This window comes from Amblyraja radiata, chromosome 39, assembly GCF_010909765.2.
Source record: "Amblyraja radiata isolate CabotCenter1 chromosome 39, sAmbRad1.1.pri, whole genome shotgun sequence".
Lineage (NCBI taxonomy): Eukaryota > Metazoa > Chordata > Chondrichthyes > Rajiformes > Rajidae > Amblyraja > Amblyraja radiata.
This window is the reverse complement of record NC_045994.1, coordinates 13,802,650-13,827,126: the sequence shown is the minus strand read 5'-3', so window position 1 is coordinate 13,827,126 and position 24,477 is coordinate 13,802,650. Positions and strand designations below refer to the sequence as shown.

The following is a 24,477-nucleotide window of genomic DNA, read 5'->3' as shown; positions in this document are numbered from 1 at the left end:
AGAGTTGTTACCAGCGTCAGAGACCCAGGTTCGATCCAGGCTGCAGGTCCTTCCTGTATGGAGTTTGCACGTTCTCCCTGTGTGCTCCGGTTTCTTCCCACATTCCAAAGACCTGCAGGTTTGTCAGTTAATTGGCTTTTGTAAATTGTCCTTAGAGTGCAGGATAGAACTAGTGTACAGGGTGATTGTTGGTCGACACTGACTCGGAGGGCCAAAAGGGCTTGTTTCATAGAAACATAGAAAATAGGTGCAGGAGGAGGCCATTCGGCCCTTCGAGCCAGCACTGCAGTTCATTGTGATCATGGCTCATCGTCCCCAATCAATAACACGTGCCTGCCTTCTCCCCATATTCCTTGACTTCACTAGCCCCTAGAGCTCTATCTAACTCTCTCTTAAATCCATCCAGTGATTTGAACTCCACTGCCCTCTGTGGCAGGGAATTCCATAAATTTGCAACTCTCTGGGTGAAAACGTTTTTTCTCACCTCAGTCTTAATTGGCCACCCCTTTATTCTAAGACTGTGGCCCCTGGTTCTGGACTCGCCCAACATTGGGAACATTTTTCCTGCATCTAGCTTGTCCAGTCCTTTTATAATTTTATATGTTTCTATAAGAACCCCCTCATCCTTCTAAACTCCAGTGAATACAAGCCGAGTCTTTTCAATCTTTCCACTTATGATAGTCCCGCCATCCCAGGGATCAATCTGGTGAACCTACGCTGCAATGCCTCAATCACAAGGATGTCCTTCCTCAAATTAGGAGACCAAAACTGTACACAATACTCCAGATGTGGTCTTACCAGAGTCCTATACAACTGCAAAAGAACCTCTCTACTCCATGCTGTATTCCAAAACTAAACTTTATAAACTGGTACACCTATGCAAATCTTTAATGATTACTTGAGATGGTTTCATAGTGCCTTCTTTCCATCGTATTTTTGCATTATAGAGGAAAACATTGGGCAGATACTCGAGAAGTTAGAAGAATGAAAGTGATCTTGCTAAAAAATATAGGATTCTGAGGTAGCAAGAATGCACATGCTGAAAGGTTATTTCCCTTCATGGGAGAATCTAGAATTTGTCTCAGGAAGAAAGGATTCTTATTTAAGACTGACATTTTTCTTTTCTGAGCATTGTGAATCTTTGGAATTTACTACCCAGCAAAGTTGTGTGTTCTAAGTTGTTAAGTATGTTCAACGATAAGATAGATTTTTGGGCTATATAGGAATTGAAAGTTATGGGGAAAAGCAGGAAAGCTAAGATCAGAGAGAGACACAAAATGCTGGAGTAACTCAGCAGGTCAGGCAGCAGCTCTGGAGAAAATGGATAGGTGACGTTTCGGGCTGGAACCTACTTCAGACTAATTGTAGAGAGGGATCTGGTCTTTTCTTGCTTCCAGTTCCTCTTTCTTCCCCACTACAATGAGGGTGAAGAAGGGCACCGACCTGAAACATCAGACCAAAAACATCACCTATCCATTTTCTCCAGAGATGCTGCCTGAGTTTCTCCAGCATTTTGTGTCTATCTTTGGTGTAAACCAGTATCTGCAGTTCATTTTTATTACAAAGCTAAGATTAGATCAGTCATGAAATTACTGATTTACTCGAGGGGCTTACTGTCTATTCCTAATCCTATTTCTTATATTTTTATAATGGATTGTCTTTTTAAAGTGCAGACAGCTGTGAGGTGGAACAATTCTTCAGGCTGCTTTTGCGCACACTCCACCTCATTGGCCTCATCTGCCATCTGGACATGTTCATATGCTGCGTTACTGTTGGGAGAAGGCAAAGGATACCAGAGTGTTGTCAGTATGGGAGAGCTCCCTGTACTGTTGGGACATTTGGCATGGAGGGTGCTACCCAGTGCAGCCCCCAGCACCAAATCAAAGGCACAGAATCGCAGGCTGCTTCTAATTCCTGAGGTTTAGAATGAAGTAACGTTTCTTGCAGATAGACACAAAGTGCTGGAGTAACTCAGCGGGTCAGGCTGCATCTCTGGAGAAAAATGATGGGTGATGTTTCGGGTTGGGACCCTTCAGTGTTACTTATACAGTACCCTCCATAACAAAGACCCATCATTTATTTATTTGCCTCAATTGAGATTTGTAATAGGGAAAAAAATAAATCAGATGTGGTTAAAGTGCACAGTGTCAGATTTTAATAAAGGCAATTTTCATACATTTTTTGCTGTAAAGTTATTCAAAGAACTGGATGTTGCCAGGTATCGACGGACTGAGCTATTGGGAGAGTTTGAACAGATGAGGGCTTTATTCCTTGGAGCGAAGAAGGAATGAGGGGTGATGTTATAGAGGTGTACAAATCTCCCCATAGATTGGATAAATGTGCAGTCTTTTGCCTCAGAGTAGGGGAATCAAGAACCAGAGGTCTTAGGTTTAAGGTGATGGGTGGAAAGATTTAATTAAACCTGAGGGATAACTATATCGAACGAGCTGCTGGCGAGGTTGTTGAGGCAGCTACTATTGCAATGGTTTAGAAACATTTGGACAGGTATGCGGAAAGGCTGAGTTTAGAGTGATATGGGCCAATAGCAGGCAGGTGGTATGAGTGAATATGGGGCATGTTGGTCGGCATAGACAAGTTGGGCTGAAGGGCCTGTTTCCACGCTGTATGACTCTTAACTGGTCTTCACCCTCTGTGTGTTCTTTTTCCCCACCCTTTTGTTCTTCTTGACTTGCAAATCATTGAAATTTCCAACTGTGGTGGTGTGACTCTCAGCTTTGAGACCTTTGGATTTTAGCCTTGCAACTTAATTACAGAGGGATGAAATGGTGGGGAAGGGGAGATGGAGTTTATTTATTCATGTGTGTATATATTTATATCATGGTATATGGACACATTTATCTGTTTTGTAGTAAATGCCTACTATTTTCTGTGTGCTTAAGCAAAGCAATAATTTAATTGTCCTATACAGGGACACATGACAATAAACTCACTTGAACTTGAACTTGAACTTGAACTTGGAGATGGTACTGTAACACCATTAAAAGACATTTGGACAGGTACATGGATAGGAAAGGTTTAGAGTGATATGGGCCAAACGCAGGCAGGTGGGACTAGTGTTGATTGGGCATCTCTGTCGGCATGTCCAAATTGGGCCCGTTTCCACGCTGTATGGCTCCATCTAAGTTGCAAGGCAGACTCTATTCTTTAGAATCATGGTCACCATGATCCTCACTATGTCACAAATCCAATAATAAAGTAAGAGGCAACACCAACTACTGCGCTCGGTACTTTTCAACCTCACAGAAGGCTTTGACCGTCAACCAAGAGGCATCATGAAGACGACTACTCAGCTTGGCTGTCTTCAGGAATTTTATACTGTTCCCCGCCGGGCTACATGACAACAATCAAGCCATTATCCTAATCAACAGGCCACTATGGACAGAATTCCTATGCAGCCAAGGGTCGGGGTTGTTGCACCAAATCTCATCTCAATCTGCCGGGGGAGAAGGCAGGAACGGGGTACTGATTGGGGATGATCAGCCATCATCACATTGAATGGCTTTGCTGGCTCGAAGGGCTGAATGGCCAACTCCTGCACCTATTGTCTATTGCTATACTTCATCTCCAATAAACTCCCTGCTAGAGTAAAGTTAGGGGGCGGGAAAGGTGAACCTGTGTCTCCCAGGCCAATGTCTCCACCATCGAAGCTTTGATCTCATTCATCCCGCTCCTATTGTCCCATGTGTCTGACGCAGAACTTGCAAAATAGGTATTTTTTCTCCATGCTCGATTGCAGCAGGATATTTCCAGGTCAGAGAAAATGTTCAAGGATGTTCTCGGATTTTCCTTGCAAAAATACAACATCTTTAATAATCTGTGGGAATCCTTGGTCTGTTGAGAAAGGCCATCCAGAAAGCCACTGAGCACCTCGGGTCTAAACAGTGGAAATACTTGCAGACTAAGTGTAATCAGAGCACGGAATGCCGAATACCTCAGCCAACCCTACTGGCCCCATCAAGCACCACCACCACTGGCAGCGACCAAGCATCCGACAAAGGTTTCTTAGTCTGCCTTAGAATCCAATCCACAGAACCAAAGTGGAAACATATCTTCAAAAATAGTAATTTTCTTCCCCTTTGGGACAATATAAAGTGAGAATTCAACAACAATAACAGCTTGTTGTGATTTCAGAAAAATATAATGCCCAGAGGCATTTCGCAAGAGGGAAAAAAGAACAGCTGGAGGAACTCAGTGGGTCAGGATCTTAGTTTTTTTAGTTTCGATATGGAGCGTGGAAACTGACACTTCGGCCCACCGAGTCCGCGTCGACCTGCGATCCCCGTACACCCGCACTATTCTACACACAAGGGACAATTTACAGAAGCCCATTAGCCTACAAACCTGTATGTCTTTGGGATGAGGAAGGAAACCGGAGCACCCAGAGAAAACCCACGAGGTCGCAGGGAGAACGCACAAACTCGGTACAGGCAGCAACCGTGGTCAGGATCGAACTCGGGCCTCTGGTTCTGAGTGACAGCAACTCCACCACGGCACCGCCCACTATCTATGGAAAGAAATGGATCGTCGATGATTTTGTTCAAGACCCTTCATCTGGATGGTGTTGAGAGGAAGTCTCTCAACCCAAAACGTTGACTGTCCATTTCCTTTTGCAGATGCAGCCTGACCTGCTAGTCTCCCCAGCTGCTCTCCCTATTTTTTGCTACAGATTCTGGCATCTGCAGTCTCTTGTGCCGGCATTTCCAACAAAATTTCACATCCAACCACACCTCGGGGGCAAAGGTGAATTCTGTTGCATGAAATTTTTAAGTTGACAAATACTTTAAGATAACAAAATAAATTGGAAATGCGTTCATTTTTTTGTTGTTGAATCTAGTTGTGACCAGCCATGCAATTTTCCATTGTTTTGGCACTGTTGCTGCTCAGTGAAGCTTAAACTTGGTGACGCAAAATGCTGGAGTAACTCAATTAGAGAGAAGGAATGGGTGACGTTTCGGGTCGAGGACCTTCTTCAGATCCTCTGTTCCCTCCGCAACTTCTTGGTTAACTCATCCCTTCCCACCCAAACCACCCCCTCCCCAGGTACTTTCCCCTGCAACCGCAGGAGATGCAGGCGCTAGCTTAAATGTGCTTCATTTCCAACAGTTTTTTATCAAATCTGTGAATCCTCAGACATGGTCCGTCAGTTATTCTATGCCATCTTTAAATTCTTGGTAACAGGATTCTGAACAAGAGAAAAAAAGTTTTCATGGTTGAAAACATTTTTTTTAGTTGGGAGAATTCTACCAGATTATACAATTTCATGCAGGGACTCAACATTATTTTCAAAATGTTCTTATCTCCTCATACTAATACTGGGAAGACTAAATATGTAACCTTTAACCCATTATCGCCAATCTTGTATCTTGATCACCGGGTCCATTCACACTCTGTTCACTATCTGTGGGAAGTGCAGCAACTTGTTCAATTGCATTCTGTGCTTCGGACGCAAACTTCCAATTCTATGTCCCGCCATTTCAAAGATAACTGGTTTGCAATAGTGCCCCATGACCACCTTGTGCTATTTGAAAAGTGAATTGTACAACCAGCTCCCTGTTTTTTAATCTTCCACAAACTTCTATTCGGTACTGTCACCCATAACCTGCCTTGCAGTAAGTCCAGTCTATAGTTTGTCTCTTTCCTTGTTGATCAATTATATTTCTTGCTGTCCAATCTACTCGCATTCCCATCCTGGTGTTAACAATGAAACAAATCATTTATCTTTCCATGCCATTTAATTATTTTATTCAATTTGGATTTTAGAGCTGTAACCCTTTGGTCCTCTCTGTTAGCCTGCGTTTGACGTTTTTCACGTACCTCACCTCTCAACACTGGTATCAGCATCTTTGGAGAGAATATGTTCCTTCCTCTGGTGTTCCCTTGGTAATTCACTTTTCTCCTCGGTTTCTCTTTCACAGAGACTTGATTGAAGTACCTTGTTTTTAGATCTTCCTCAATTTGCACCTTCGATCTATTTTTTGGTCACCTTTTGGAACCCAGAGATCTGTCTAATTCCCCATTTTGGATTTGTATTTATTACTTATAGCAGTGTAATTCTTAGTATTAGCTGAGGCGTAGTGAATAGCATTTTCTCCTCTCAGGTCAGGAGGATGGGTCCCTATTCGAGCACAAAAATCTAGGCCATAAAGGACACACCTTCAGAAAGGAGTTGAGGAATTCCTTTAGTCAGAGAATGGTGAATTTGTGGGATTCATTGACACAGATGGCTGTGGAGGCCAAGTCATTGGGTACTTTTAAGGTGAAGATTGACAGATTCTTGATCAGTAAGGGTGTCAAGGGTTATGGGGAGAAGGCAGTAGATTGGCGTTGAGAAGGAAAGATAGATCAGCCACGATTGAATGATGGAACAGACTTGATGGGCCAAATGGCCTGATTCTGCTCGTATGACTTATGAATGTATTTCAGTACAGTAGTGAAAACAGAAAATATTGGAAGCACTCAGCAGGTCAAGACCCTTTGTCTTTGACCTGAAACCCTGAGACATTAACTGTGTTTCATTCCACACCCAGATGCTATCTGACATGCTATTTTCAACATTCTCTAACTTTATTTCAGATTTGCAGCGTTTGAAGTTTTCATTTTAATTTGTCGGTGAGGAAGGTGCCAAAGGTGGATTCTTTTGGATGGTATGTTAAGTACAGGCTCTGATAGTCCTATCATGAAAATCCCCATGCAACTATTTAAAATACCAACACAAAGAGTCATAATCAAAAATGATTCCCCTTTCATTTCAGATTTTCTGATTATTAGAGCGGTGTTGTGTGTGGGAGGTTGCTGAATGCAAGTTAGTTACTCTTTCCTCCATTAATAATAATAAATAATAATGGATGGGATTTATATAGCGCCTTTCTAATACTTACAACAGTGCCCGCACCTTCCATCCAACGAAGTCCTCTTTTTAAAGCATTTTAGGACATACTTTGAATGAAAAGACATACTTTGATTGCGGTGCTAGCTCGAAGGGCCGAATGGCCTACTCCTGCACCTATTGTTTATTGTCTATAAAAGGATGTCAAATAACTAAGTTTCTTGGCGAACTTTATTCGCACCTTTCGATGTTCCGCTTCAAAAGAGCTTCATAATGTTGCTGTCCACCATTCAAGATCAGGCCTAATCGGTGGGTGAGGTGTTTCAACCCAGCTGCAGAGAAGAAAGACCAATGGTAGCGAGTGTCTTTAAGGGAGGAATGTTGTTAGTTTGTTTTGTAAAGATTGCATTAAATCTGTTGCCCCACACATTGCTATGATTCACTGAAGTAATCCACTCTGATTTTAGAAATCTCAAAGGGCCACATGGCCTAATTCTGCTGCTGTGACTTATGAACTTGTGAAATGGGGTATATTTGTTAACTGTCTGCACTTGCTCCATGAAGTGGTTCTCAGTGACATCAGTCAGCAGTCAACGCTTGATTTGATTTGGATTTCAAACGCAAGTCGCACCACTGGGTAAAAGGCCTGGAGAGATGATTCTTTCTGAGCGCTAGAACTAGTCCATGTATCCAGGGATTACTGACTCCGAGACCATACAGTTTAAGTAGATTGTTATTGCCACGGGTTAGAGTGCTCTGATCCCTAAGCCAGAGAGGTCAGGATGTCAGCTTCCTGTGGATCCATCCTGCCCCTGCCGTCAGCACAGAGTGTAATCTGACTGCAGCCTGCTTCAGTAATATGCCCTGCAGCTAGACTGGAGGGAGGGAGCCCTGTTGCTGGTGAAGATGACAATGCCTACTTCACATGGTAATTGCATAATGCACTGTCATAAATGCAGCTTCTACAGAGAAGATTGCTCTTTATTTTCTGCAATAAAGAAAGCAATTTCATAGACAACTTGTGCCATTTTTAATAAACCTGCAGCGACACTTGTCTGATGTGGAGGAATATACAGTTTGAGTGTGCCATGTAACAGAATAAATTGGTTGATAGCTTTCATCCCCGCACCTGCTGAAGTCCCTGTCTTCTTGTGTTTAAGAAGGAACTGCAGATGCTGGAAAATCGAAGGTAGACAAAAGTGCTGGAGAAACTCAGCTTGTGCAGCAGCATCTGTGGAACGAAGGAAATAGGCAACGTTTCGGGCCGAAACCCTTCTTCAGACTGATGTAGGGTGGGGAGAAGAAAGGAAAAAGGAAGAGGAGGAGCCCGAGGGCTGAGGGAGAGCTGAGGAAGGGGTGGAGACAGCAAGGGCTACCGGAAAGTGGAAATTTCAATGTTTATGTCGCTAGGGTGCAGACTGCCCAAGCGGAATATGAGGTGCTGCTCCTCCAATTTCCCGTGGTGCTCACTCTGGCCATGGAGGAGGTCCAGGACAGAAAGGTCAGATTGGGAATGGGAGGGGGAGTTGAAGTGCTGAGCCACCGGGAGATCAGGTTGGTTATTGCGGACCGAGCAGAGGTGTTCGGCGAAACGATCGCCAAGCCTACGCTTGGTCTCACCGATGTAGATCAGCTGACATCTAGAGCAGCTGATGCAATAGATGAGGTTGGAGGAGATGCAGGTGAACCTCTGTCACACCTGGAGTGACTGCTTGGGTCCTTGAATGTAGTCGAGGGGGGAGGTAAAGCGACAAGTGTAGAATCTCTTGTGGTTGCAAGGGAAAGTGCCTGGCGGGGGGGGGGGGGGTTTGCCTGATGGACCAACCTCCCTGCTCTTGAATCCATCTGCACTTGATGCTGCCTTATTTAACTATAGCCTCCCTACTTTTATATTTCAACCCTGCTCAGTAAATGAGAATGTGTCGCAAGGAACTGCAGATGCTGGTTTACACCAGAGATAGACACAAAATGCTGGAGTAACTCAATGGGACGGGCATCTTCCCACCAGAGATGCTACCTGTCGCAATAAATGATAATATTCAAGTAGCCGTTTGCGAGCCACTCACTAGAACACCTTTCTGTATCTCCGAGCTCTATGACACCACACCATTCATAGAAACATAGTAAATAGGTGCAGCAGGAGGCCATTCGACCATTCGAGCCAGCGCCGCCGTTCATTGCGATTATGGCTGATCGTCCCCAACCAATAACTCGTGCCTGCCTTATAGAAACATAGAAAATAGATGTCTGCAGAAGGGTCTCGACCCGAAACGTTACCCATTCCTTCTCTCCAGAGATGCTGCCTGTCCCGCTGAGTTTCTCCAGCATTTTGTGTATCTTCTAACCTATCTATATCCTGTGGCAGTCTTCTCACACCCCCTTACAGCTCATTTTCAACCTATCCTAGTGTTATCAGCCAAATTCGCAACCACATCCTCTGTCCCTTCATCCAAGTGATTCATATTTGTTTGAAAAATGTTGATGCCCCCAGTCCCAGTGCCTCACTGCTTGCGACATCCAGCCAACGCGGAAAAGACTCATTTGTGTCTATTCTCTGCCTCCTATTAGCCAGCCAATCTCGAACCACACCGGTGATTATGCATTGTCGGGTGAGACTGGATATGATTGCTCTTTCAAAGTGCCAGCACGTGCACAGTGGGCTTACAGACCTCCTCCCTGTGCTTTCCCTCTGATTTCTGGATGGAAATGCTCGAATCTGTGCTGAAAATCACTGGCCTAGTCGACCGTGCAACTGCAGTTGGTGACCTCTAGTGGTGGCGTTTCGGCACCATGTGGCATATCACAAGAAGCTGCCTTGCGACGTGGGTAAAAAAAAAAAGGAATAACGTTCTGAGCAGCACCTTTTTCAACATAAATTGCTCATATTCTCGATTGCAAAAGATGGTGGTAAAGAGCACCGTCAGATTCGTTTTTTTGTCCAAGGTGCTTGCATTCTTTCTGGATTGCTGAATCTCTCCCTCTTTCTCTTCCTCTCTTTTTCCCCTCTCCCTCTCTCCCTCTCTTCCCCCCCCCTCCCCCTCTCTCTTTCTCTCCCTCTCTCTCTCTCCCCCTTCAGCCACTCAAATACTTTGGGCAACGTGGTTGGGGGCAGCTGGGCAGCAGCTCTCAGACTGGTCTGAAGCTTCACCACCTGCTGTTTATAATGGAACAGCGTGAGCTAGTGTCTGTTACCCAGCAGCCAGGGAGGCTGCAATCAGTTCTCGGTGCTGTTACGCAAATTTAATGACATTTTATTTTGCCTTTGGATTTCCTGCCCCCTTCAAAAGTCATAAAACTCTCCCCAGAAAACTATTGCCATCGTTTAGGTGTGTGGCAGTGTGTGTGGAAACCGAGGTCAGAGACAAGCTCTTTAGTATTAATTATAACATACATTACTGAGGTTAACCATGATCTGGTGTTGTTTAAGATATTTGAATATATTCAAATTAATATTATGCAAGTTATGTAGGGGTCAACACAACAGTATTTAGACCCCTTTAGTGTGTGTGTGTGTGTGTGTGTGTGTGTGTGTGTGTGTGTGTGTGTGTGTGCACGTGTGTGCACGTGTGTGTGTGTATGTGCGTGTGTGTGCACGTGTGTGTGTATGTGCACATGTGTGTGTATGTGCACGTGTGTGTGTGTGTGCACGTGTGTGTGTGTGTGTATGTGCACATGTGTGTGTATGTGCACGTGTGTGTATGTGCACGTGTGTGTGTGTGTGTGTATGTGTATGTGCACATGTGTGTGTATGTGCACGTGTGTGTGTGTGTGTGCGTGTGTGCGTTGCCCTCCATAATGTTTTGGGCAAAGACCCATCATTTATTTATTTGCCTCTATACTCCATAATTTGAGATTAAAGTGCACATTGTTAAATTTTAATAAAGGCCATTTTTATACATTTTGCTTTCACTATGTAGAAATTGCAGCAGTGTTTATACATAGTCCCCCCATTTTAGGGCATCATAATGTTTGGGACACAGCAATGTCATGTGAATGAGAGTAGTCATGTTTAGTATTTTGTTGCATATCCTTTGCATGCAATGACTGCTTGAAGTCTGCGATTCATGGACATCACCAGTTGCTGGGTGTCTTCTCTGGTGATGCTCTGCCAGGCCTGTATTGCAACCATCTTTAGCTTATGCTTGTTTTGGGGGCTAGTCCCCTTCAGTTTTCTCTTCACCATATAAAAGGCATGCTCAATTGGGTTCAGATCGGGTGATTAAGTTGGCCAGTACACTTTTCTTGCAATTTCATTATGATTTAAAACCTTTTTGATTTAAGTGCATTTCCCTCCTGCCACGACCAGCTTTACATGTCTGTGCTGTAAATCTGCTGTCCTTTTAGTGCACGGGTCAGTGTGTACATCAGCAAAGCCCCCACAGCTATGAGGTAGACGGTGAAGCAGCTTGCACGAACGATAAGGTGGGTAACTGGGTGAGCAGGTAGAAAACGAGAGACCATCTTGGATGAATGACAGCATTCGGAAACAGATGGACTCAGTGAGGAAGGATAGCAGTTAGTGTGCAGACCAACAATAGAGGGAGGTGGGAAAGGAATTATAAAAAAAGATCAAAGACATACACTCAAGTAGACAAGGCAGAGTGTGGTCCTAATGCAGGCAGGTGACATTAGTATGGATGGGCAAAAAGGTTAGAATGAATAGGCGGGCTTATTTCTGTGCTGTGCAACTTAAATGTCTTATTGCAATGTAATTATGTAGGGAACTTCACATCCCACCTTTCTGGAACTCTGCACTAAGTTGAGGGCCTCTGTCCTTTCATGTGGATGTTGGCAACACCGCAGTGCAGCAGGCAGTGCTGCTGCCTCACGGGTCCAGGGATCCAGTCATATTTTCCCTGTGACCATGCGGGTTTCCCCAGGTGCTCCAGTTTCTTGGAAGGTTTAAAGCAAGGTTTCCTACTTTTAATGACCCTTAGCATAGGTGGGTAGCAAGATAATTGGGGATTGAACTAACCGATAGGAGAGAGAGAATAAGTCTCCAGGAATTAAGTGAGTTCATGGGATTGCTCTTGGGCCAGCAAAGGGGGACAGAAGGTCCCCTATGTAAAGAAAATGAAATATAAGATATGACTCATTCATTGGCAAATGAGTCTTTAAATTCTCTTTTTGTCCTCTCAGATAGATCTTTCCTTGAGACTATTTTGATGCACTGGAGCAGTCTTCCATTGTCCTGCACACATTTTATCTCTTCACTAACACTAACACTGACACCTGCACAGATAGGCACAAAGTGCTGGAGTATGTCAGCGGGCCAAGCAGCATCTCTGGAGAAAAGGGACAGGTGATGTTTTGGGTTTGGGACTGAAGAAGTGTCTCGACCCGAATGTCACCTATCCTTTTTCGCCAGAGATGCTACCTGACCCGCTGAGTCACTCCAACACTTTGTGTCTTAGAGATACAAAAATCTGGAGTAAATCTTATAGACACAAAAATCTGGAGTAACTCAGCGGGTCAGGCACCATCTCTGGAGAAGAGGAATAAGTTGACTCTTTGTGTCGAGACTCTTCTTCAGTCTACAGAAGGGTCACAACACGAAACATCATTTATTCATTTCTCCAGAGATGTTACCTGACCCGCTGAGTTACTCCAGCTTTTTGTGTCTATCTTTGGTTTAAACCAGCATCCGCAGTTCTTTGTTTCTACCTACTTGCTCGTTCGTAGCTGCTTGCGGTGTTTGGTGGTCTTGAACATTTACTGCCGCATTTCTTTCATTAAACAGTGCTTTAAAAGTACTTCAGTGGCTGCACGGAGCTTTGGATCACCCCGAGACAAGAATTTGCACTGCATAAAACAAGATTCTTTAACTTGCAGTAATGCAATAAATGGCTGTCATGTGGGGCTGTTTTGGTGGTTCTACTGGCTGAAAATGAAACATGAAGCCTCTTTCAACAGGGGATGCGAAAGGTGCCAAAGCTGTCTGCTGAGTGATGCCTCGCACCTCTTCCAAGTTGTTTCCACCAGTGTTAACATTTTCTCAAAGGGTTTTGTTTCAAATAACAATATTATTATGCCAAAGGCAAAAATAAAACTGCAGATGCAATAAATTGTGCAGAAAATCAGATGGATGATTTGAGACAATTAGTTCTGTATTACACTCCCCTGACCTGCTGTTTCTTCTCAGCATTCTCGGTCTTTATTACAATAACATTACACTTCGGTGTCTTATGTTCTAAGATTGCAAATTCTTAAACTGTCCCTGTAGATACACAGAGAAGAGCACAATATATTTTCTTAATGCTCCTCTGAAGCACTTTGATTTGTTTTTGTTAGGTTAAAAGTACAGTGTCAAAATGATGTCAAATTTACAGGTGACTATCATTATCATTGAGCAGGCAGGTAGATGAGTATTGATATTTGTTCGTATTGGTTGAAAAGCCAGATGGGTTCACTGGTAAAACTTTCCTCTGTTGCCTAAGCTTCTCTGAATTATTTGTCTCTGAAGTGCTCGATTTCCCGATTTGTAATCAAACATCGGGGCTTGAAGCCTGCAGGATGGCTGGAATAGATTTTTATTACAACTTCTTGTCTGTCAGATGCCAGTGTGAAAATTGTTTCTAATTTACTGTCAATGTCCATCAAATAAACTGCCATCCGCCATTGACAAGGCACGATGCCCCCTTCTCATGCTGTTGGATCTCATGTTTTTATAAAGTCAACTTGGCGTTATTTTATTTTAAGGTTTGCACAGACAAAATGGTTCTTTGAATTACTTTTCATCTTAATGGAGAGTCCTCGGAAATTAAGTACACAACTAAAGGTAGTTTATTGAAAATTGACTGAAATGTTACCTTTGAGATGCTGCTTTTGGTTTTAATCTCCATTTTGACACTGTGATGGGGGGGGGGGAGGAGTGAGGGGGACAGGGGTGGGCCGTTGATGTTAAAGAACAGTTTATTGTCTCACTTGACGGACCATCCAGATCTCCAGCCAACTGTCACAGTGTAGGGGATGCCCCCAAAGCAAATGCAACGTGGATTTTTGTTGAGTCGTTGGGCTAGCTGGCAACGTTTTAGTTCATCTTGAAACCCTGGGATTGTGCTCCATCTGCGCCAGCGGTAAATGTGCGGACAATGTTGATGTGCGGCCCCTGAGTTTAAAACATCTGTTTTCTTCCGCCAATAGCCCCGTGCAGAACCAATTCCAATCTGTGGATTTTGTCTGGGAACAAAGGAGCAGAATCGAGAGAAGAAGCGCGAGGAACTCATTTCCTGTGCAGACTGTGGTAATAGCGGTATGTATTCTTTACAAAATGTTGATAATATTTCAATCTTCTCCATGCTACTTGAGTGAGTCTTGAAAGTTTTAAAGCCCTTGACAAAGGGATCTTTTGGGGGTTGAAGGTTCTGCATGCAGTTTCTCTGGTTCTGTTTTAATGATGCTGAGAGCCCAGTGTGTTGCATCACATAGCTCTGGGGTGAAAGTGAACGTGAAGAGCAACAAATGCACTCTGACTCTCCGTCTTCCTGTTCTGCTGGTGCCTGGAGTCCAGAATAGGCATTATAATAAATGATTGATTGCCTGACCTCCACTAAAGGGCAGCTAACTTCAAACCTCAAGAGCCAGGGAAAGAAATTACAAATTTAATTATTGTTTTTACTCATGCCAGATGACAGGCACATTATGCAAAATGCTTCAAAATCCTGCTCATTAAAGTGGCATTTGGTATGGTTTGTTGCCGACTGTTTAACTAACATTTCTATTTTTCTTTAAGTTCTTGTGTTTGTCTCAATTTTCACTTGCAATTTCTTTCCATTATTCCTTTGCACCCGATCTTTCAATATTCTTGGTTTGATCTCACAATTCTTTATTGCCCTGTCCCACGGTGCGAGTTCATTACAAGAGCTCTCCCGAGTTTAAAAAAATCAAACTCGTGGTAAGCATGGAGAATGAACGTAGCGGGTACGTCGGAGCTCGGGGATGTCTCAGCGCTAACGGCAGGTACTCGGGAAGACTCGTGAAGATTTTTCAACATGATGAAAAATGGCCACGAGAGCCCCGAGCACCGACGAGTGGCCATTACCGTAAATCTCCGAGTTCGAATCAGGGCAAACTCGGGAGAGCTCTTGGAATGAACTCGTACCGTGGGACAAGGGTTTTCCATATCCACTTTTCTGATTCTGTGTCCTCTCTCTCATTCGTGCTTCTTTGCCCTTGGCATTTATCTCTTGTCTCACTTGCTTTCATCCATTCTATTTCTTACTGTCCCTGACTTTTCTGCTCTCTTTAACAACTTAATTTGTTTTATTGTATGTTCTGCTTTCCTTTAGCTATCTCCCATTTGTTTCTCTGTTTTCATGTCCTGCATGAGTATCAGCAGTGACTCAAATATTAGGTTTTAGTCATGATGATGTTATCTGGTTTCTGCTGCTGAAGACCTGTTTAGCAAGCTTGACCGCCACTTCTCATTTAAAACCATGCAGAGTCCAGATGAGTCAACTGTACATCTTGGGACGACAGATGGCACAATGGGCTAAGTGTTCGGCTGGCAACCGGAAGGTAGCCGGTTCGAATCCCGCTTGGAGTGCATACTGTCGTTGTGTCCTTGGGCAAGACACTTCACCCACCTTTGCCTGTGTGTGAATGTGTGTGAGTGATTGGTGGTGGTCGGAGGGGCCGTAGGCGCAGATTGGCAGCCACGCTTCCGTCAGTCTGCCCCAGGGCAGCTGTGGCTACAGAAGTAGCTCACCACCACCGAGTGTGACTGAGGAGTGAATGAATAATGCGATGTAAAGCGCCTTGAGTATTAGAAAGGCGCTATATAAATCCCATCCATTATTATTATTATTATCTTATTTAACTAACTAATAAAAACTTCACGCAATAATCACTCGGGATCTGCATACATTCCATACCATTTAGTCGAGCTTAGAAGGTCCTGTTTTCCGAATGTGTTTCGACTTAGTCCAAAAGGCACATGCAACTATTCCCCCCTCTGAAGTTCAGCCTACTCTTGTTGTTCTTCTCCTCAAATGATGATCCAGCATTTGAGATGGTTGAAAAAGAATGAAATTTCCACGACTTATGTTTTACTTCTACTTTCCTATCTCAAGAGCAGTCTCTCTGCCACTTCATAGAATCGTTTTCAAGTTTTTAGATGAGGCATAAAGGTTTTCAAAGCACTAATTTTCAGTTATAAAGCTGATCTGGCCAAAGGCTGTGAATGACAATTGGAAAGGGCATCAAAATGTCCAGTTTATGTTGCTGCTGCATAAGTGGTGACCCGAATAGATCTTCGAGATGTTGGTTGGAAACTCATAATGGAGGCAAGGTGATTGAATGCCAATGTGGGACGGCATTTGGACAGGTAGAGTAAGGAATCTTGAATGTCAAAGGCAGAGACAAAAACAGCAAGGTTGGCATGGATTTGGGTAACATTAGATAAGACAGGCTAATACCCTGAGACCTGGTATGCATCTCTTCAAGGAAACCAAGTGAATTGAATTTAAAGGAGATAAAATATTTAAATAGTTATAGTAAGTAACTAAGTGTGGTAGTGTTTAGAACACAGGGGTAATCTTTAACTCAGACAATAACATTGCCTCTATGTGTATTAGGTTATTTTTGTCCCATGTTCCGAGATGTAGTGAAAATGTGTGCTCTCCTTCAACGTCACAATCCCAACCAAACTCACCTCCAAACTCCTGAACCTTAGATACAATATATGAGCAGTTTTGCCTGTTACACCCAGATGTGGTTGCTGAATGGTCGCATTAACCAGGTATTAAATAAAATCAGTCAATTTAGCAACTAGGAAGTGTAGATAGATGTAAAATGCCTGCATCTCATAAGGCAGTTCCCTTGTTCTGAGTGCATGCTTTGCATGGAGTAGCTAAGTGTGTGCTTTGCCTGCATCTCATAATGCAGTTCCCTGAGTGCATGGAGTAGCTTCAAATCTTTTCGGAGAACCACATTTCAACTGTTGGACATGCATCTGCAGCTTTTGAGATTCAGCTTCCAGCCCTGAGATAGTTCTGTTTTGCAAACAATTATCTCTTTAAACTAGAAATATTTTTTTTGCTCGTGAAATAATATTCAACTTCAATCGTGGTGACTGGTATATCTTTAATTCAGATTAAGATGTTGCTCCCTAAAGAAGATCCCAAATCAAGCCCTGCACTTCTGTTGTTGATGATCAAAGATTTCTGCTTTGGAACATTTCATTTAATGGAACAGTACTTTGTGTTCCAAAATTAATTAATTTAGACTGTAATTGCAACCTTTAAATATTTGGTCACAGTTGTACAAATAACATGGAGATAGTTTTCTCTGCTTCTCAATGGAAGAGGCATGGTTAGTCATTCGGCTGATGTCTCATCGATGGTAAAGCCTCACATTAGCTCGTATCATTCTCCCGGAAAACCACGTGTTGTCTATTCCTTTGTGTCTTACTGAAAGAAATCCATGCGGAACCAAATCTCAGCCGCAGTGCATTCCTGCAATCTTCCTGCATCGTCTTCTCCCAGGGTTTATTCCCAAAGGTAATTCCCACCCTCCCTGCCCAGTATTTTGACATCTAAATCTCAGTCACCAGAACACTGATTCTTTTCCGGGCCTCCACATTTCATCAGCTCTTTGCCATTAGATCTTTACCCCCAAAGCATCAAGACATCATTTAAACACCCATTGATCTTTAGAACTGTAGCTTACACCCTATACAATACCCAGAGCTCTCTTCCAATTGGCTTTATTTTTAACTTTCCCACGGAAAAGGCAAGCGTGTAATTTGGTTCATAGTTAAGCACAATGATTACTGCTGACTTCAGGTTAAAATGTGGGCAAAATCATTAAAAAAACAACCAGAAAATGCACTATTTGGGATGGATAATAAATGTCAGTGAGATCCATATTTCATGAAAGAATACAATGTTGTAAAAAATCTCTCTTTCTGTTTGGCAATAGAAACCTAATTTCAGTTGCAATAAATCATAGGCTGCCCAGCTAATGTGTTAGTTTGCTTGTAGCATGTACACTAACCCACTGAGTAAAACCGCAGAAGATCACAAGTATCCAGCACACATTTGTCACGCTTGATTGCAGTTGTAAACAGCCTTAAAAAAAAATGAAGAAGGTGACTAATCATTGACCTGGAACCTATCAGTGTGTACAACTGCACTCCTTGCAATGGTTTATAAGCAGTTACTGTTACTTGGCATTTTATGTTTAGGTCACTTGAATGTTGTGGTGCTAGGCTCTTGAAGAGACAAACCAATTGCTGTGGTGCAGAGCCCAGTCTATATGTGAGCTACACCAGGAGATTTGTGTTCATATAAATAGTGCCTACATTCACAAGAATTTGTCATTTCAAAATTGAGTAGTAATTACACGGGCAAAATTAAACATCAGGGTATCACACTTCAAGATTTTGTGTTTAAGAAGGAACTGCGGATGCTGGAAAATCGAAGGTAGACAAAAGTGCTGGAGAAACTCAGCGGGTGCAGCAGCATATATGGAGCGAAGGAAATAGGCAACGTTTCGGGCCGAAACCCTTCCGGGTTTCGGCCCGAAACGTTGCCTATTTCCTTCAGTCTGAAGAAGGGTTTCGGCCCGAAACGTTGCCTATTTCCTTCAGTCTGAAGAAGGGTTTCGGCTTGAAACGTTGCCTTTTTCCTTCAGTCAGAAGAAGGGTTTCGGCCCGAAACGTTGCCTATTTCCTTCGCTCCATAGATGCTGCTGCACCCGCTGAGTTTCTCCAGCACTTTTGTCAATGCTTCAAGATTTCTTCCTTTCTATTCTGCGTCAACCTTTTTTGAATTGATATTTCAAGGCAGTTTGATGCCAGGCAGCAAAACAAGGGAAAATCCTATCCCTGAATGAATTGTGTTAGTTTAGAGACAGTGTGGAAAGAGGCCCTTCCTTCGTCCCACGAGTCCAGGCCGACCAGCAATCCCCGCACATTTAAACTATCCAACGCACAATGGGGACAATTTACACTTATACCAAGCCAAGTACCCTAGTAACCTGGGGAAACTCAGCGGGTGCAGCAGCATCTATGGAGCGAAGGAAAAAGGCAACGTTTCGGGCCAAAACCCTTCTTCAGTCTGAAGAAGGGTTTCGGCCCGAAACGTTGCCTTTTTCCTTCGCTCCATAGATGCTGCTGCACCCGCTGAGTTTCTACAGCTTTTTTGTGTACCTTCGATTTTCCAGCATCTGCAGTTCCTTCTTAAACACCCTACTAACCTGTACGCCTTTGGAGTGTGGGAGGAAACCGAAGATTTCGGAGAAAAACACACGCGGTCACGGGGAGAAAGTACAAACTCGGTGCAGACAGCGCCCGTAGTCGGGATCGAACCCGGATCTCCATCGCTGCAAGCCAGCAACTGTACAGCTGTGTCACCGTGCCGCCCATGTTGATGTGTATCCATGTGAATGAAGGCTATTCACCTTCATCCTGCGCTATGTTTCCAGGTCACCCGTCCTGTTTGAAGTTCTCTTCGGAACTAACGACTCGTGTGAAGGCCTTACGATGGCAGTGTATTGAATGCAAGACATGTAGCACCTGCCGGGACCAGGGGAAAAATGCTGTAAGTTGCTCTTCAATCCACATGATAGAAATGTATTATATTTGTACCAAAAATCCAGTGGATCATGCAGCTACAGAGCTGGAACGGTTTGTTACATCCTTCAGGGTTTTATTTTTTGAGTCCAGTATAATCTGTCACTACTGTTTTATAATATCAAGTCAAGCTTATTGTCTGAACAAGGCCCTCGACATGAAACGTCACCCATTCCTTTTCTCCAGAGATGATGCCTGACCACCCCTAAGTTACACCAGCATCTTCGAGCTTATTGTCACATGCACAAGTAGGTTAGGTACATTTAACAGGTACGAGAACAGGAAGAAAACATGAAACCCCCACAAATTACTGATGTTTTCTTATCCCAACCCACTCAGTTTCCTTGGTATATTCCTCAGTCTATTTTTCGTCTTGAACAATCCTAATTTGCACAGCCGTACATTAAGCTGTTTATTAAGCTTTATGTGCTGTACTAAAAGCTGAGTGTATTTTATATTTTTGGCTGGAATTATTGATTAGTTTGTCAAAAAGTTCTGAAGCATAATCTATTCAGTGATAACGAGCCTATTTTGTGATGTTCGGGTTCAAGACTTTCGGTGTAAGCCAACTGAACTTTTTTCATTTGGAGAGTTGCTCTTTCTGTTGTTCAAAAATGTTTTTGAGCCTTGGCAATTGGTAATGATTCAAAGTAACGATCAATAAGGGATTGAAATGGTAGTTGCCTGAATATACCGAATATTAAAAAGAAATAAAAGTCAATATTTTGCTTTGATATCTGGTTAAGTAAACAAAGCATCAGAGATTTGAGCTCTCAGTCAGGTTCTCATTATTCTTAGTCTCGAGAGCAGAGATTTAACTGCTCTAGGGACTGCTCCAGCAGCAAAATTAGATGTAGAAAGCTAGGTAGCTAAGAGAGGAGGACTTCAGCCAGGGTTACGGGTGGTGAAAGAAGCTATCAGTGTGATTAAGTTGCAATGTTCTGTGAATTGAATTCTATTGCACCTACTGTAGCTTCAATAAATCTGAACATCTAAATAACATTTGGTTCCAGAGATGCTTTTGATGGCTTTGAATACTTATGTCAGAATTATGCATTGGTTTTGGGGAATGGGGAAACATGATCAACATTTCTGAGAATCATCGGCGATGGTGGGAATTCTTTCCTTAAGCTGCAACCTTTAAAGTAAAAGTTCTTAATGCTTTTCACTCATCGTTTTAAAAACGTTATTGAGAAATGAGGCCTCGGTAACATCCTACAATGGGTCCTTAGACGTTAGAGATACAGTGCGGAAACCTTCGACCCACTGGGTTCGCGCTGACCTGCGTTCACCCTGTACACTAGCACTATCCTTCACGCTGGGGATATTTTTACATCTTACACAGCCAATTAACTTACAAACCTGCACGCCTTTGGAGCGTGGGCGGAAACCGGAGCACCCAGAGAACGCCCACACAGTCCCAGGGAGAACGTAGAAACGCCATACAGGCAGCACCCGTAGTCAGGATCGAACCCGGGCCTCTGGTGCTGTAAGGCAGTAACTCTACCGCTGCGCCACTCTGCTGGTCAGAATAGGGAAGTTTAGAAAAATCAACTCAATTTCAACCCACAATTTTGAACCATGCTCTGTAACCTCTTGACTGTTCTGTTCTAATGCTGCCCTGGCCAGTCTCCAATTTAACATTCTCTGTCCACATTTTTGTGCTGAAGATGAAACTTGTATATTTCATTCCCAGAGGTGTGTTCGGGTCTTTGTGGCAATCAATAAAGTCTGATGCGATTAGTTTTTTCCAGTAAAGATGAATAATCTTTCTCACTCCATCTCTGCAGGATAACATGTTGTTCTGTGACTCCTGTGATCGAGGTTTCCACATGGAGTGCTGCGACCCTCCTCTCACCAGGATGCCCAAAGGTGAGAATTCTTCTCTTTTGACCAGGTATTCTTGACATATGGACAACACTGGCAAGGTGTACCTTTGTTACCCAACCCTACATAACTTGATGTGCACTTCACAGGGGGTTTAAGAGTCACCTACATTGGTAATGACTGTCCATGTAGTTGACTTATTGCCAGGCTGGGAAAGAATAGCAGATCTGAAGTTTAAACATTGGTGAACCAAATATTTTATTACAAGTTTGACAACAGACAATAGGTGCAGGAGCAGGCATTCGGCCCTTCGAGCCAGCACCACCATTCAATGTGATCATGGTTGATCATCCCCAATCAGTACCCCGTTCCTGCCTTTTCCCCATACCCCCTGACTCCGCTATTTTTAAGAGCCCTATCTAGCTCTCTCTTGAAAGCATCCCGATAACCTGCCTCCACTGCCCTCTGAGGCAGAGAATTCCACAGACTCACCACTCTCTGTGAGAAAAAGTGTTTCTTCGTCTCCGTTCTAAATGGCTTACTCCTTATTCTTAGTTAATATTCTTAAAGTTTGGTAGTTTAATACTGATAAATAACTTATTTTAGATTAATTCCCCCGGTGCCTCAGTATAATTCAAAGCCTTGCCTCTGAATACATGCTCGATAACTTATTGATTACTCCCCTTTGATAAAATTCAGTTCATTAAATAATCTGCGACTACAATGAATTCTCAGCCTTATTCTCGGGGTGATTTCAATTCTCCACAGCTCTTCTCCCACAGAAAGCAAGATTGTATAAAATAGTTCAATGTAAATAAATGATTCATTGTTCATAACGATTGAAGTACTATTTGCTGACAAACTCAGTGTTTTATTTGTCACGGGAGATGCCAACCACATCTTGTGCAAGAATTGTAGTCGGCACTGACATCATCAAAACCCGTTTCGTGAAATAAATTAGGCATAATTAGAAACAGTAGCAGTGCAGCTTTTAATGTTGGTTATTAAAGTAAAGGGTTTCATCTTGAAGGACAACTGACGGATTTAATATGTCATGCTGCCATAATTTAATATCATGGCCTTTCCCTCTTAGAAACATAGAAAATAGGTGTAGGAGTAGGCCACTCGGCCCTTCGAGCCTGCACCGCCATTCAATATGATCATGGCTGATCATCCAACTCAGTATCCCGTACCTGCCTTCTCTCCATACCCCCTGATCCCCTTAGCCACTAGGGCCACATCTAACTCCCTCTTAAATATAGCCAATGAACTGGCCTCGACTACCCTCTGTGGCAGAGAATTCCAGAGACTCACCACTCTCTGTGTGAAAAAAGTTTTTCTCATCTCGGTCCTAAAAGACTTCCCCCTTATCCTTATCTTGTACCCGTATTTATGGTTTTTTAATTTCTTCTGACAATAATGGGGATATTTTTTACCTAACTAGCAAAAAATGAAGAGAACGGGTGGAACTAGTGAATAATAAAATCAACTGCCCCGCTAAACCAGCATTGCACTGATTTTGCTCATTTTCCAAAGCGCAGGTTAAGCTAAAAGCCTTTACTTCTCCACTATTGAGGTGCATTAGTAGCTATCACATATGAGCCACATGGAAACTTGATGACCAGGGAACTCCACAGTTTCAAAATGAGTGACAGAACACCTTGGTAGACAAAAATGTTGGAGAAACTCAGCGGGTGAGGCAGCATCTATGGAGCGAAGGAATAGGTGACGTTTCGGGTTGATGCTGCCTCACCCCCTGAGCTTCTGCTTCATACACTTTCTCAAGTCACATTGCCTCTGCCAGCGGCAGCTAAAATGAATTTAGCTACATCTATAGGGCGCCATGAAATGTCTTTAGCAAGTCCGATTCAAGAAAATCCCAAAGTCTTTCATACGTTCTTTGAAAACTAGAGGGTTACAAGGGAGAAGGTAGGACCACTCAAGGGTAGAGGGGGGGATGGAGAGACGTGGATCATAGACAGGAGTGGAGGTCATTGTGTTTGACACGGACATTGTGGGGACCAAGAGCCTCTTCGTGTGCTCTACTTTTCTCCGATCTATGACTTTCGAGACAAATAGATGACATATACCAAACAATTCGTTTATGGATCCCTTTTATAAATGCAATAATCCTGACATTAATAAATTGAATGGATAGAGAAATATTTGTTTCCTTTCAACGTGTAATCGCAGCACAAATCTTCCTGGTGTTATTCTCTGGTGGATGATAACATGTGTAAACGTTTTATACTATGGATTGTTAAACTTTGCGGTGAATAGAATTTGTGCAGGAAAAGAGAACGTTGTGAATCTGACGTTTGCATTTCCATCCCAGGTATGTGGGTGTGTCAGATATGTCGGCCACGGAAAAAGGGAAGAAAACTGTTACACAAGAAAGCGGTACAGATTAAACGGCGCTATGCAACTGCAATAGGGCACTCGAAAAATAGATTAAAGAAAACCACAGTGTAAGTATTTGAGTCGATGTTTGTAATGTTTTTGCCAGAGGATCTCTGTAGTCGTGACCTTTAGTCATGCTGCAAAAATGGAGAATTTTCGGAAGTACTCGGAGGATCAGGCAGCATATTTAAAAAGAGAAGCAGGGTTAAGGGCCAGTCCCACATGCCGATTTTTTTCGGCGACTGCCAGCATCATATCAGTGTCGCCAAAAGATTTTGAACATTTCAAAACCCAGCGGCGACAAAAACGTGTAAAAACACCGCTCGTCATACGTCATCGCGCCGCATCACACCGTGAATTTTTCGGTGACCTGATATGTCAGTCAATTATGCCGGCAGTCTCCAAAAAAATTGCCAAGTGGTACAGGCCCTTTAATCTTTCAGTATCTCTTCATAGATACTGCCTGATCCAGCGTTAGTCTTTTTTCTTCAATTTTCCATTTCTTTTGCATTTTTTAATCACTGCTATGATCATTGCACAAATCATTGATTTGCAAGGTATAATAACACGGAGAGCATGTCTGCTACTTAGTCACACTGGCTGGAAGGCAAGACAGAATGTGGGCTATGAACAGTTTCAGAATTTATTGATGGCTTATCATTGGGATAAAGCAGAAAAGCCTTGTATTACTTAGTAAGTCGGCAGCATCTCTGGAGAGCATAAAAATCTTAAAGTTTTAGATTGATGACTTAAGAAATGTCAATGAAAGATCATTGACCTGAACATTTTAGTATCTTCCATGCAGTTTGAATGCCTGAGTTTTTGCTTT

General features: G+C 43.1%; 1 protein-coding gene across 1 annotated transcript in view; it reads left to right on the top strand.

Moving 5' to 3' along the window:
* The window catches only part of kat6a (lysine acetyltransferase 6A), a 133,484-nt gene that overhangs the window by 56,966 nt on the left and 52,041 nt on the right, over positions 1-24,477 (top strand). Inside the window, exons 3-6 of the mRNA XM_033013861.1 lie at positions 13,991-14,099; positions 19,274-19,389; positions 21,212-21,293; positions 23,584-23,716. Coding sequence (XP_032869752.1) covers positions 13,991-14,099; positions 19,274-19,389; positions 21,212-21,293; positions 23,584-23,716 — 440 coding nt within the window. The remainder of the gene's footprint in view (positions 1-13,990; positions 14,100-19,273; positions 19,390-21,211; positions 21,294-23,583; positions 23,717-24,477) is intronic.